Source organism: Apis laboriosa, unplaced genomic scaffold (genome assembly GCF_014066325.1).
Source record: "Apis laboriosa isolate Shangri-la unplaced genomic scaffold, ASM1406632v1 scaffold21_cov150, whole genome shotgun sequence".
NCBI lineage: Eukaryota > Metazoa > Arthropoda > Insecta > Hymenoptera > Apidae > Apis > Apis laboriosa.
This window is the reverse complement of record NW_025222365.1, coordinates 1,548,615-1,562,511: the sequence shown is the minus strand read 5'-3', so window position 1 is coordinate 1,562,511 and position 13,897 is coordinate 1,548,615. Positions and strand designations below refer to the sequence as shown.

Here is a 13,897-nt window from a genome sequence, read left to right as displayed (position 1 = left end):
TTGCAATAATTACGAAGCAGTTACGAAATTTAAAACAAGTGAAAATAAATGATTTCTGCCAATGGCATCAGAAATAACTTTTTAAATATAATAATAATTCGTAATTTATGCATGTAACAATTTTTTATAATAGTATATAGTTGATATATTTTTACAAAATAAAACTACATTTATAGTTCTACGATAATTTTCGATTTATCTGTGCTATAAAGAATAATACGAAAAAAATAGGAATATAATAGCCACAAGTTAAATTGATCGATAATAAGTAAATCGAGAATGTTATGATAGAGAAATGTTTTAATTTATATTAAATTATAAATGAAATTTATTGAAAAAATATGATTAATTAAATATTGATAATAATCTTACTAGAAATATAAAAATTTTAATGTTCTTAATATTAAATTGACATGATAAAAGTTTTGTTTTGCTATAAAAATATAAAATTCTATAGAAATATAGAAATAATCGATTAAATAAAGAATATCTTTTATAGAAAAAACAGTTCGAAATTTTCGTACGTAGTCACATTATTGGTTAAATTATCTTCTTCAGTTATGTGACAGTTAGTGTCACATTACATTGTAAACAAAAATTCAGTTAATGTTCTTCAGTCGACAGAGATATATGTGAGATATATGTGTATTCTATTAGTTATTGGATTGTGAATAGTGTATGAAATATTTTAAGAAAATTTATTCATCAATAATAATCGATAATGCTTTGTTATTTATTTTGTAAATGATCAAAATAATTTTCATTATTTGTACTTGTATTAAAATATACAAGGAAATTAATTTTTGTCTATTTTTAATATTTTGATTCAATTATACATAATGCAGAATTAAATATTAAATATAATTAATAATAATAAAAAATACTAATTAAAAAATATTAATAAAATAAAATAAACTTATTACACTGAATTATTGAAATGGCAAGAAAATTAAATGTGGTAAGAAAAATCTTTATGTAGGAAAAACTTTTTTGATTTTTTTATATTAGAGATCAATTAATTGTTTATGGTTTGTTCCAATTGACAGTTGCTAGTATTAAAGAAACTACAATTTCTTGAAGATGTTGAAAAATTAATAAAAGAAGGGAAAAATTATTTATTTCGAATGAATAAGTTGTCTGATAGTTTAAGAATAGATTCATATCAATATAAAAAAATCTTATACTTTATGGATCGTTACTCACGTGTAAGTTCGAAATAAAAAAAATATATATTTGTATTAATAGTTTATTATTTTTCTTTAAATAAAACAGATAATCTTTGTTACATAATTTCCAAATATAGTGTAAAACACAATTAAAAGAGAATATAGAGGAATTAAAAGATATGTTCGATAATAACAATATCGATGGTATCATAGATGAAGAAGAGACAGATGAAGAGAATGAGATAGAATATATAGAGGAAGAAGATTTTCTTCTCGAAGAACAATTTTATCATTTTCGTAATATAATGTATCTAAAGAATATGCTCGCAAATATGGAAATGTTAATTTCACGAATGTTAAATATAAATGGATCCCTTGTAAATCTTCAGTTATCAAAATATGCAAGATTGAAGATCGCATTAAAAAATTATTCCATAAAAGTATATGAATTTTTGAAAAACAATAAAATACTCGTAGAATCTAAAAATAATTTTGAGAAAAAACAATTCACGAAAAATATTCAAGATAAATTTATACAACTACAAAAACTTATAATTCAGATTGCCAAGGTATAGTTAAAACTATAGAAAAATTACTATAATAAAAACTAATTTAAATTATATAAAATTATATAATTTGAAAAAAAATTATATAATTTTTATTGCAAATAATTAATAAAAATTCTTTTTTAAATACAGAAAGAAATATTCTTTACGGATGTTATGGTGCGCAATTTGCATGATATCTCTAAACGAAGAAAGTGAAGAAAATTAATTAACATTTATATCATATGATGTCATTATAAAATATAATTTATTTTTTTAGATTACATATAATATGAAAAAAAGTTAAATTAAATTAACAGCATTAAATAATATATTTAATTTCTATTATTATTTATTAAATTTATTTTATACCTTGTCTGTTAATAATTTTCAATTATCAACATGTGATCGATTTGTTCCTTGTAAAAAATCCAATTTGTGTTGTACATTATATAAATGAACATTGAAGCACCATCTAGCGGAGAATAGAAAGAACTATGATTAAATAAAAGAATCGAAAAGTTTTTCGATTCTAGGGTGAATTTAAAAGTTTAAAAAATTAAAGAATTAATTTAAAAATTTTATTTAAAAATGTTAAATCATTTAATAATTATAATTTAAATTTTGAAAATTATATAATTTACGGACCAAAAAGGATAAATATTTAATTTAAATAACTTTTAAATCGAAATTATCGATATATCATTCCATACAATCAATATAAAATTTTATGCATGTTTTTTTTTACCATTTATTTAAAATAAAATTCAATTGACTTTTAGATATTGTATCTACATTGTTACAATTATTATTTTTAAATGCACAAGATTTTAAAACATATGAATGATAACTTTCTATTAAACATATTTCTTCATATAAATCTTCTGTAGACATTTCTACAATAAGTGCGCATTCGTTCAACAACCAACGAAAAGTTCGTGGTAAAACTTTTTCAAATACGGCGAAATTTTTAGATTTTACACGACTAAAAATACAATGATACATCCAATACTCTTTAAATGGTCTAAAAAATTGATATTTCTTATGTGCTATACTTTCTTTCTTGTCAATATCGTTAAAAAATGTAATGTCACTTAGATTCAAATAATCATCTATATTAAAAGTATCACTTTTTAAATCTATATTATCAATATTGATATCATTAATGCTAATATATTCAGGTAAAAATAATTCCTCTTCGCTATTTTTAGCATTGGAATATATTTCATTTTTGTTTGTTTGTATATTATTGTGAAAATTTATATTCTCTGTATCTGAAAGAAAATCATCGTCATTTTTTTCAATATTTATGGATAAAGCATTTCCTTTGATAAATTGGCCTTTAGTATTTCGTTCAAGTTGAATTTTAGATCGTACTTTTTTCATTGTATTCGATTTAAAAATAGATTCTTTTTCTGCTTGTGATAATTGTAAATTGTATTTATCATACATTTTTTTTTCTAAAAACATAGTTTCTGGATCTATATTAATATAATTAGAAACTTCTTTTTCGTCTTCAGTATCACTATCAGTAGGAATTGCTAGTTTTCCATTAGGGAGAATTTCGGTAAATTTAAAGTTATTCCCTATATGTATGTTTTCTAAATCCTTAATCACATTGTCATAATACTGTTTTTTAACGGCATCGAATTTCATGGTACATGGTATTTTAGCATGTAAATATTCATTCACATTTTCGCTTCCAAGTTTATGTTGGTCTTTTAAGTCATCTTGTACATCGACAAGCTGTTTCAATTCTTCTATACTTGGCATTCTAGGTTGCTCAAATTGAGGTACATTTTTTTCAACAAAATGTACATTTGAATCAATTATTTCTAACTCTATGTCACATTTCATTGCTAATTCTATTAAGCTAAAAAAAAAAATAATTAATTTATTTCAATTAGATGTGATTAATATCAGAATATTTCTAATTAATTATTACTAATTACTTACGACTCAGATTTTGTCATGTATCCAACTTTTGTAAGAAAAAAATCATTTTGTAATATATTAGGAATATCATTGAGCGGATTATCTAATAAACATTGTAAATATGAATAAAGCGGAGTTAGAGATGGTGGAAATATATCTATTGTCTTCTCTGATGGTAATAAATCGTTAATGTTTAAGCTAATTATATGTTTTTTCATGCCATTAATAAGTTCTTCTGGTAAAAAATGTTTCGGATTTTTTATATTTACTTCATTTTTATTCGATTTAGAAGTTATAAATTCTAAGAATTTTAAATATAAATCGTCAATTCCATCTAAGTCGGGATAATATTTCATTTTAGTTGGATAATGTGCACGAGATAAAATTGTTTTTCTGCATTCAATATATCTTTGCCATTCTTGAAAATTAAAAAGTTTTTCATTCAGTAAACCACGTTCAATAGCTACGCTGAAATAAAAAAAATTTTAATATTAATAAAATGAAGATTAATATAGTTTACCTATAATATAGAATAAATAATCGCATTAAAAATACAATTAAAGCAGGACATTCGCATTCGCATTTGCAATCTTTTTCGATTTTGTATAATTCTCTCCTTTCTTCATATAATTTTACTCCATATGTAATTAAATCATTATCAATTACAGCATATGGCATTTTATCAGAAGTAAAGTATGTTGCCCAATGACCATTTGATTGAAGTACAATTCCACCACCGACTTTTTCATATTTTTCTAACATATAAGAAAAATTTTTATAAAGAGCTTCCATGTGTGAAAAATTATGTTCAATGTCTTCTACGATTGCACGAGCTAATCCTAGTTTTGTTATAGATTCTCCATGTCCTGTTAAGGAACAACCTATATTTCTAATAGCATAAGTACCACAACCCAATAAAGGAGAATCTCCTACTCTTCCTACCAATTTTTTATTTAAACCACCTGTTGTAGTTCCAGCAGCTATGCTATATCCATCATATGCTACACAACCAACAGTTCCGGTATTATCTATAAATATTTAATAAGTAATATCTATAAATAATAATTACATGAATACATAAAAATTAATTTTTCCAACATTGTTTTAAAAATATTTACTGTTTAACATATCGATATCCATTAAAATTTTCTCAATATCAGCATCTAATTTTCCTTCTCCTTCTGAATAAAAAGCTGCACGTGCAGCAGGTGATACCATATTTCCCTCTGATAAGAAACTTAAATTTGCATATTTAGCTAAATTTTTAGCTCCCTCACCCACAAAAATAGAATTTGGAAAATTATTCATAACATATTTTGCAAGTGTTATAGGATGTTCTATATCTGAAACTGCTGCTACTGATCCACATTTGAATCTATAGCCATCCATTATACTTGCATCCATTTCAACTTTTCCTATATTAGGAAAATTTATATATAATATGATAATATGATAAAAATTGATTTAATTGACCTTTATTATTATACAGGATATATAAAATACCTATTTCATTTAATACAGATCCATAACCAGAATTAAAAAATTCATCACATTCTAACCACCATAATGCAGCTTCTACAGCATTTACAGAAGTTTCACCACTTATTAATTTTTTATAACCATTAATGGCAGCTTTTTTACACGCTGTCATTTTTTCTATAGCTATAGAATCACTAAAATTTCCCGCACCGCCATGTACGATTATACATGGAATAGTATTTTTATCACATATACATTTGTCCTTAATTTTTGTATTATAACAAAATCCGAATTCCATTTTTATTTCAAATAAACTACTTATTTCTTATATTAATAATACCATACATCTTCAGATTTTGAGGTTCAAAACATAAAACAAAATATATAATGGATATTCATTTTTTCAACATACCTATTGATTTTTTCTGCAATTCGACTGATATAATATTCAGTTATACCATCTAAACCAAGCAAAGTTTTCAATACTACTACAATAAATGCAATTGCACGACCTTCATAATTTGGAATATATGATTTTTTTATATTAAATATCATTTTAGGTGGTGATAAAGCTATTAATCTTTCTGTATATAATTGGATGCCCCCTAAAATTATATATAAATATATAATATTAAATTAATATTAAGAAAATGTAAATAAATTGGTAATGCAAAAAAATCAAAAATATAAAAATAAATATCAAAATTATACATATATTATATATATTATAATTGAATAAAACATTCATACTTGGTAATCCTAATTCTTGACAATATCTCTTAATTAAAGATAAAAAATCTGGGCAAATTATATCCCATACACCAAGAAATTTTGCCATACTCGCAATAATTCGTCTCATTCCTTTATGTGTAATTTCAACATTTTGTCTTAAGAAGCTTCTTTCATTAGCTGTTAAATTCACTTCTGGTGGCAACAAATGATCCAATTTATAATAAGATAAATGTCCTTCTTTCCCATATCTATATACAAAGAAAAAATATTTTAATTAAAAAAATTTTGAAGTTTAAAAAAAATCATAAAAGTATATTTATTACACACCTTAACATATCTCCTAATTGTATAGGTTGATCATGAATTCTCAAAGCTAAATATATAATTGCCCATAGTCGCATAGGTGTCATTATATGAGGTCCCATTTTATATTGATTACTTATATGCTTGGCCCTATATTTAATTCTTTCAGACCTAGGTATGTTTTTAGATAATTTTTTAATTTTTCTTGCTTCTTCTTTGGCATGAGAACTAAATTGTACTCTACATAAATTAAAAAATATAAATAGATTATATTCAATAGATTAAATTTTATTGTATAAAAGAGCTAAAGACTTACTTTCCATCATTATCTGAAGAATTGACAGAACTAGATTGAAAACTGTATATACTTTGACTAAATGAACTAACCCCATCACCTAAAGAACTACTTTGAGACTGAAGATATCTATCGTATTCAGCTGTTGCTAAAAGTCTCTAAATAAATATAGTTTAGAAGAAGTATAAAATAAAATTAATTTTACTTTAATAAATATTATAAAAATTACTTTATTTTTTTGTAATTCTCTCATAGAACTTCCCTCACTTTGACCACTTGATATTATAGAAGTATTTGTACTACTCCCAGTTCTTTTGCGTTTTCTGTGCTTCTTTTGGGATTGCACTTTGCCATAAATAATTTCAGCATCTCTAATACATTGTATATTAATTTATTTATAAATATATATAAATTTAATTCTAATTTTATTTCTAACATACCTCCTTTTATATCTTCTAGCCAATTTTGGCAAACATTTTTTCTTAGTTGATATAAATGCTACCTCAATCTTGCCTAAATATGTTGCCCATAATTGTAATATTGTTAATTTTATTTCGGATGGAATTCCAAGTTCTATTAATTCATTTGTTAATCCAATTAAAACAAAATTATATAGTTCCCATGATGTCCATCCAAGTTCCTCACCTAATAATTGAATGAAAAATCATAAATATTTAGAAATGTTAAATAATATTTGAATATTAGAATAATTTAATTTAATAATGTATATAATATAATAAATAATTAATATATATTAAAACAAACCTGATTTATTTGATTTTAATTGTCTTATTTTTGTCTTTCGTAATCTAGTTGAATTATCTATATGTAATTCAAGAATCTCTTCTCTAATATCCTATAAAAATAATCGAATTATTTGATAAATTGTCTTCGAAAAAAAAAAAATTGCAATACCTCGTTCTGCGTTTGACATGTTTGACAGAAAAAGTAGCCAGCTTCTTTGTAAAAATCTGTACCGTCACAAATTCTACACTTTTGCATTTTTCCGTATGTTTTTAATAGAAATTTTGTCTTTTATTAATTGTTGCATTTATGCTACAATTAAATATTATAGGTTATAATACTTAATGTATTATAGGTTATAATACTGAGCACGTTGGAGATTTAAAATTTCTTCTCGCGGTTTCTAAATTTCTTACGTATCCGCATTTAACATGAATCGTAATTGGTGTAGGCTGGACGAATGATATATTGGTTATACGAGTAAAGTATATCCCCTAGTGGGAGCATAATACAGAATATAACCACTAATTTACGGTTGAATTTTCAGAGAAATGTAAACAATAATCGAAGTGTTTATTGCAGAACTTTGTTATTATTGAAACGTGAAGTACATAAAATATAGTTTGATCAATATTATAATAATCTTTTTTGATACAATAGTTCTTGAATTGTGTGCTAGAAAATTTTTTACGTCAACAAAACTATAGATCGATCTCACAATTGATTCGTTTATAGTAGCGTCTTAACCTCTGTGTAGCATCATAAACTTCAAAGAGTTATGTTGATTTGATTAAAAAACATGATTAATTTTTTTAATGTTTATAAACAACGTTCTTTACAAAAGCTTATAGTTAAAATATGACAGTGTATTAAAAGAATAAAAGATGACAAAGCACATATAGTTCGTGATTATGGAGTATGACTCTGCATCGAACTGTGATGATCATCTGCGAGAATATGAAACTTCAGAAGATCTTCGGCATTTAAGAGAAATACATAAACTTGAACGTCCAACCTGTACTACAAGTTCAGCACCATGGCATTCTCTGCAGGTTGTGACATCACAATCAAAACTCAAATCAGGGACAACAAACAAAAGTCTTTCTTCTCAGGTGATGGAATATTATCACAAGTATTCTCAAAATGCAAATTTGGATCAATATTTTTCACTGCCTTCAACTAGTACATCACCAGAAGCGGTTAAATGTTATTATAGCATATATGAAGTAAATCCGAAATTAGAGGTTAATAGACAGGATTGTATAGGAGAGGAATATAATTTAAAATCTTATGTGCCTAGAGAAAGAAGAAGATGGACGAGACCACCTCTTATTGGTCAATCTTCAAATACAGAATCATCATCCAGATATGTCCAAACTCCATTGTCAAATCTTAAATCTCCATCACCTGATTTAAAACATAATACATCAGAAACAATCTTAGAAGAAAAAAATGAAAATCAGGAGATATTAACAGAAGCTATAGAAAGGAAAATATCTTCTCCAACTTCTAGTATTGCTTCTCATAAGCCACTCGAATGGGATAGTGGAGCGGATGTTGGTTATTTTAATACAATACCCAACAATAAACAAAATGATAAAAAATTAAGTACAATAGAACGAATGGCTTTAGCTAAAGGTTGTTCCGCTGCTTTAAGATTGGATCCTGAAGGTACCACAGAATCAGGAATCTCTGGAAAACTTGCAGGAGTTCAAACAAATTCGACTAATTCTATGATTCCTGATGCTAATTCTACTCCATTGTTGGGAAATGCTTCAGGATCGGAAAGCGAAATTGAAATTACACCTATTGTGAAGAATCATTTACCCGGTATAATATCGGGAAATGGAATAAAATCTAACGAAAAATTTTTTTCTAAGGATCTCAAACACCAAAATATTTTAATGCAGTATTCGAAAAAAGAGTACAACTATGACACTCCAAAATCGACTTTTGCATCTAAGATACCTTTTGCAAAATTCGCGACTGAGGTAAGAAAAGTATCGAACAAACAGAATACGAACAAAGAAAATATATGTCCCCCAACCTCACCTTTGAAAAAAAGCACATCGATGAACACGTTATTCATACCACCCTCTAAATTACCATTGAAAAGAAGTCAAAGCGAGTTGAATTTGTACGGTAGAGATAAGGGCAAATCTGCGTTGCCATTAATTTTTAATTCTTCATCCTCGATCGCTACTATTGTAAATAAACCTTCCACTTGTGATAAAGTTATACAGACGACTTTATACGCTTACACTCAAGAATCCGTTGGCGTCCAAGTTTCGGCTCTCGAGGAAGAGAAGCCACCGTTACCAAAGAGAGGAACTAGTTTGCAAAAGGGTTCGACATTAATGTTGAAGAATCCAAAGGATACGTACAAAGTTCAAAATTCAAGGAAACAGAAAACCAATGAAACGCAAAATGCTGAAACGAACGGAGAAAGGAAGGAGATAAAACCGCAGCAAAATTATTCGGAACAATCGCAGAACGAATCGGTCAGGCAAACACCACAGCCTGATACGGAAAATATAACGGGTAGGGCGAACAGCTTTGAGTATTTTCCTGGTCATGTATACGAGAACGTTCCTAACGGAAGCGGTAGCCATATTTCATCTTCAGAGACGGGAAGATCTCATTCTACCCTGCCTAATACCAGCTCCAGTATTAACGAGAAATTATGGGGTGACTCGGATAGCTTGGTAAAGGATCTAGAACGAAGCGTGAATATTTTGAAGAGTCTGGTCGATGCGAATAAATGCGACAAGGAAATTAAGAAAAGACTGATACATCACGTAGTTAAGAGATTAATCACCGCCAAATATACGGATGATAAAATTGAGCATAATTTAGAAGATAACGTTCCGTGGAATCCAGACGATGCCAGGAGCAAAGTTTACGGTAGGGAGATACTTCAGGCAATAACGAAAAATCATAATACCAGCGATTCTTCGACCGACTGGAATTTGCAGAAGGAGTTGGCTCAGGGGAAATCTACGAGGAGCGGAAAATGTATGGCAAAGAACGTTACATCGGAAAGTAGTAGTGATAAAATAGATAAAAATACAGACAGAACGGAAACGGATGGACGAAAAGCAAGGATGGGTCTTAGATCGGATGATTGCCATCGAAGCAGCAATACTATGACCGACAAAAGCGAAAGTTCCGAATGCTTCTTCCCGCAAAGAAGTCGTAAAGGGAACAAAATGCAGGACATATTTTGCATGAAAGAGTGTAAAATGCAAAGAGATTCGAAGATGACGACAACTAGAACGACGACAATGACAACAGCTACGACGAATAATACAATTGATCATAATCGAATGTTATTGGACGCGGTTGTTAACAACAGGAGAAATGTTATTCGTTCGAGCAATACAGGGGAACAGGATGACTGGAGGCTACTCACTACGTTTTCCGAAAGGCAATTCGAGATGAAGAAGCATAGCAATTCCGATTCCGCAGATTCGAAGCTAGTTAGTTATGCTGAAATGGAGAAAAGGAATCAATTGATCTGGATCACGAACGAGATCAGCCACTTGTGCAATCTAAAGAAATTATTGGAAGAGTCGCGAAGACCAGATAGATTGCGAACGTCTCCGAAAAAATCGAGATCGGGAAATTTCAAGAGAAAACCGATGGAAACATCGTCGCACGAATTGTCCAAAAACGATTATTGCAATTGTTCGGATTCACAAGTTAATTCGTTGGAAGATCCATGGTCTTCTCATTGTAATTTAGCGTGTCACCATTCCAGCACATCTACCAGTATTATTCAACATATTAAAAAGCGAAACAGTTGTGCGCAAACGGCAACAAATATTACTGGGGCTTTGTCAAAGACTGGTGGTGAAATCGTGTCCGTTTCAAACTTGCACAATTTCTCGATTAAATTAGTCAGTATCGGTGTACAAACCATACCTCAAGAAACGTCTACAATTCCTGCTTTGATACAGTCGGAAATTGTACATTACGTCAAATGTCCCGCGCACAGTTCGATGCAGATTCAAAATAATCACAAATGCACCGAGCAAATAAGCCAATGCGTGAAGCATCATGCCATTCAGAATCTAGTTACTTGCACGCAATGCTCACAGGAACAAAAGGAACGATTGACCGTTCAGAAGGTGCACACAAATATCGAGAACTTTCAGGAGGAGAGTCCAGTTAGCTCGCAGACGTTTTCCGATCAGACGAACGGTAACAGTATCACCTCGATGGAAATACCTCATCATTGCGTTCAGGCCAGTTCATCGAAGCAAAAGGAAACCAAGAATCAAATAAACATTTTGAAGTTGAAAACTTGCGATTGTAAATGTGAGAGTAAAAAAACATTGTCGAAAGGATGTCAATGTAGCTCGTCGGTAATTACAGTGGAATGCAACAACGTTTCTAAATGCGAGGAATACCAGAAGAAGATGTTCCATGCGCGCGACAAAGAGGATGGAAACTCGAAAGAATGTAACTGTACAACTGTGTGTACAGAATATGATAACGAACAATCGAAGAAAGGTCGGGCACCAATGAAATATAGTTCAAAAGATTATCAGATTAATAATGGATACTCATCGAGCTTGAATCAAAATGATTATATCAAGTTGTGCGGTTGTTCAAACGATTGTTTCTGCGAAAATAATCGCGAGCCGGAAGTTCAAAACGCAAAAATGTTGTGTAGTTGCCATTCAAATGGGAAAGCTCAACACAACGGAGTTCACTTCCATGGAGAAGTGGAAGATTGTTCGGTTCAATTGTGGCCTTATTGGGTGAATAATGGACAAATCAACGAAACGGCTCAGTACAAAGTACAAAGCAATGTAAAATGCAAATGCGAGAAAGATTGTTTTTGTAATAATAGGGGAAAAACTAGCGAGGAAATATCGCATGGCAAAGCCTGCACCAGTGGCAAACCAAATTATGTAGACGAAGCGAATCAAACGAGTGATTCCGATAGAAATTGTAAGTACTGTCGTCGTTGCGGTGCAGCTTATGTCAAGAAATGTAATTGTTATCAAACGTATCCGAAACCGATCGCGTATGAATTGTCGTTCGCTAAGGAGAATGGTCAGAAGAATGATAATTTGGGTGCGTTGCCAAAAGTGCCATTATCGAATCGTAGTATTTACGAAAATAAAATAGATGGCTGTGTTTGCAACATGATTAAAAAAGTTAGTTCAAAGAAAAATTCTCCGCAAAAAAATACTTTACAAGTAAGTATTTGGAATAAATATGTTAACTTATTTATATTAATTAATATATTTCGATTTTTTTAGGATTATTTGTCTAAGAATAAAGCAGATTTTGTAAATAATGCGGAAACGCGTCGACAATACATGTCGGAAATATCTCATTTGCGTCAATTGCGGAAAGAAAAACGAATACAATTGTTGGCTATGGCTAGTACGTCGAATGTTATAAAATCGACGAAAACTTCTTCTAAACCAGGTAAAGATTTTATTTCAGTTTTAATAAAATTATTTACTTTATCAACATTTTTATTCGTATTTCTAATCGTTTTATATACAGTTCCACAGAAGAAAATGAGCAACGAACAGATGAGGGAAAGATTGCGGAAACGGTATCTTCGTTTGAACGAAGTGCGATATAAACGGCTGCAACGGGAAAAGCAAGAAGAGGCGCGACGTAATAAACTTATGGCCAAAATTTTTTGTAAGAAATTACAGCAGAAGGTATTGAGGGGCCAAGTAGATCTGTCTCAAAGTGTTAGCGTTATATCCAACTTGTAATGTTAAAGAAATGTTTGCGTGTGCATAGTTTAAATATCAATTAGCAGTCTGATTGTACAGATTGTACAGATTGTACAATTGTACAGACAATAGAAGAACGTACAAATTATTTTACCTTTCAACCTGAAAGGATTATTAAAGATTTTTGTTTTCAGAATCTTCTTCTTGAGTATTACTTTTCTCTACTTTCAATACTGCATAATACGTACTAACATTGTGTTACTTTTTAATCGAAGACGTGTTTTTAAAATTAATGATTTTAAGATGTGCATGAATGTATAAGAAAGTTTGCGTGTAACACGTTCACAGAATGATAACGTAATTAGATCCAAGTAATTTAGATCCAAGAATCTTTGACACGCATCATGATTAAGATATTTAATGCGTTGTTCTACATATTTGTGCCTAGAATTTATGATATTTAATATTGAATTTAAGGATCTTTGTCTTGCCAAGATATTTTCATACTAAAAGTAAACAACCGATGCACATATGTTAAATCTGACATGATAATGCAATAATAATTTTCATTATCACGTGAAACAATAGGGAACTTCACAACATTGAGATTTTATATTTTAATAGTAAAATGTTTCGAAAACTGCTGCGTCGAAAAAGCGTTCATTTGGAAATACATCGCTTGTTCGTGGAAAATTGAAATGCTTTAAGATGATGAAAGTAGTTATTAGTACCTGAATTACAGTACACAATTCTTTGCTATACATAAGACTTAGATAATATAATCTCTTGGATTTTTACCTTTAATATTTTACCATTTTGTACGACGATTATACTCATTTGGTTAATAAAGATAAAGTGAATCCTTGAAACAATAGTTTCTTTGTTATTTTATTCTTATATTTTATGCATATATGCGATATGCATACTCGACTTCAAAAAATTGTTCACTTTTTATCCAAACATATGCAACCCGACTGATTTCTCTTTTAA

The 13,897-nt window shown here is 29.1% G+C and overlaps 4 protein-coding genes across 4 annotated transcripts; 2 read left to right on the top strand and 2 right to left on the bottom strand.

The window, feature by feature from the left end:
• Positions 1–912: 912 nt before the first annotated feature.
• LOC122712934 lies at positions 913–2,019 on the top strand. The gene is made up of 4 exons (XM_043932967.1): positions 913–958; positions 1,047–1,205; positions 1,304–1,735; positions 1,865–2,019. Exons 1-4 carry the CDS (start codon positions 938–940, stop codon positions 1,928–1,930), a joined length of 678 nt encoding a protein of 225 aa, XP_043788902.1. The 5' UTR covers positions 913–937; the 3' UTR covers positions 1,931–2,019.
• A 384-nt stretch (positions 2,020–2,403) lies between these two features.
• LOC122712871 (TATA box-binding protein-associated factor RNA polymerase I subunit B) lies at positions 2,404–7,678 on the bottom strand. The gene is made up of 10 exons (XM_043932848.1): positions 7,371–7,678; positions 7,221–7,311; positions 6,896–7,100; positions 6,685–6,826; positions 6,477–6,613; positions 6,185–6,400; positions 5,876–6,105; positions 5,538–5,730; positions 3,668–4,114; positions 2,404–3,584 (listed from the first exon to the last, which is right to left on the bottom strand). Exons 1-10 carry the CDS (start codon positions 7,455–7,457, stop codon positions 2,456–2,458), a joined length of 2,877 nt encoding a protein of 958 aa, XP_043788783.1. The 5' UTR covers positions 7,458–7,678; the 3' UTR covers positions 2,404–2,455.
• On the bottom strand, positions 4,026–5,523 carry LOC122712872 (isoaspartyl peptidase/L-asparaginase-like). The gene is made up of 3 exons (XM_043932850.1): positions 5,150–5,523; positions 4,765–5,061; positions 4,026–4,674 (listed from the first exon to the last, which is right to left on the bottom strand). Exons 1-3 carry the CDS (start codon positions 5,421–5,423, stop codon positions 4,163–4,165), a joined length of 1,083 nt encoding a protein of 360 aa, XP_043788785.1. The 5' UTR covers positions 5,424–5,523; the 3' UTR covers positions 4,026–4,162.
• Positions 7,679–7,691: 13 nt separating the features above from the next.
• Positions 7,692–13,742, top strand: LOC122712870. The gene is made up of 3 exons (XM_043932847.1): positions 7,692–12,409; positions 12,473–12,644; positions 12,726–13,742. The coding sequence occupies exons 1-3, from the start codon at positions 8,111–8,113 to the stop codon at positions 12,944–12,946; spliced, it is 4,692 nt and encodes a 1,563-aa protein (XP_043788782.1). The 5' UTR covers positions 7,692–8,110; the 3' UTR covers positions 12,947–13,742.
• Positions 13,743–13,897: the final 155 nt, after the last annotated feature.

Coding starts and splice junctions, on each gene's coding strand:
- LOC122712934 (XM_043932967.1), top strand. CDS start 938: ATGGCAAGAAAATTAAATGTG. Junction 959..1,046: donor TGGCAAGAAAATTAAATGTG/GTAAGAAAAATC, acceptor TCCAATTGACAG/TTGCTAGTATTAAAGAAACT. Junction 1,736..1,864: donor TTATAATTCAGATTGCCAAG/GTATAGTTAAAA, acceptor TTTTAAATACAG/AAAGAAATATTCTTTACGGA.
- LOC122712872 (XM_043932850.1), bottom strand. CDS start 5,423: ATGGAATTCGGATTTTGTTATAATACAAAAATTAAGGACAAATGTATA. Junction 5,062..5,149: donor ATCTGTATTAAATGAAATAG/GTATTTTATATA, acceptor TTCCTAATATAG/GAAAAGTTGAAATGGATGCA. Junction 4,675..4,764: donor GGATATCGATATGTTAAACA/GTAAATATTTTT, acceptor AAATATTTATAG/ATAATACCGGAACTGTTGGT.
- LOC122712871 (XM_043932848.1), bottom strand. CDS start 7,457: ATGCAAAAGTGTAGAATTTGTGACGGTACAGATTTTTACAAAGAAGCT. Junction 6,401..6,476: donor TCTTCAGATAATGATGGAAA/GTAAGTCTTTAG, acceptor TAATTTATGTAG/AGTACAATTTAGTTCTCATG. Junction 5,731..5,875: donor TCAAGAATTAGGATTACCAA/GTATGAATGTTT, acceptor ATATAATTTTAG/GGGGCATCCAATTATATACA.
- LOC122712870 (XM_043932847.1), top strand. CDS start 8,111: ATGGAGTATGACTCTGCATCGAACTGTGATGATCATCTGCGAGAATAT. Junction 12,410..12,472: donor CGCAAAAAAATACTTTACAA/GTAAGTATTTGG, acceptor CGATTTTTTTAG/GATTATTTGTCTAAGAATAA. Junction 12,645..12,725: donor GAAAACTTCTTCTAAACCAG/GTAAAGATTTTA, acceptor TTTTATATACAG/TTCCACAGAAGAAAATGAGC.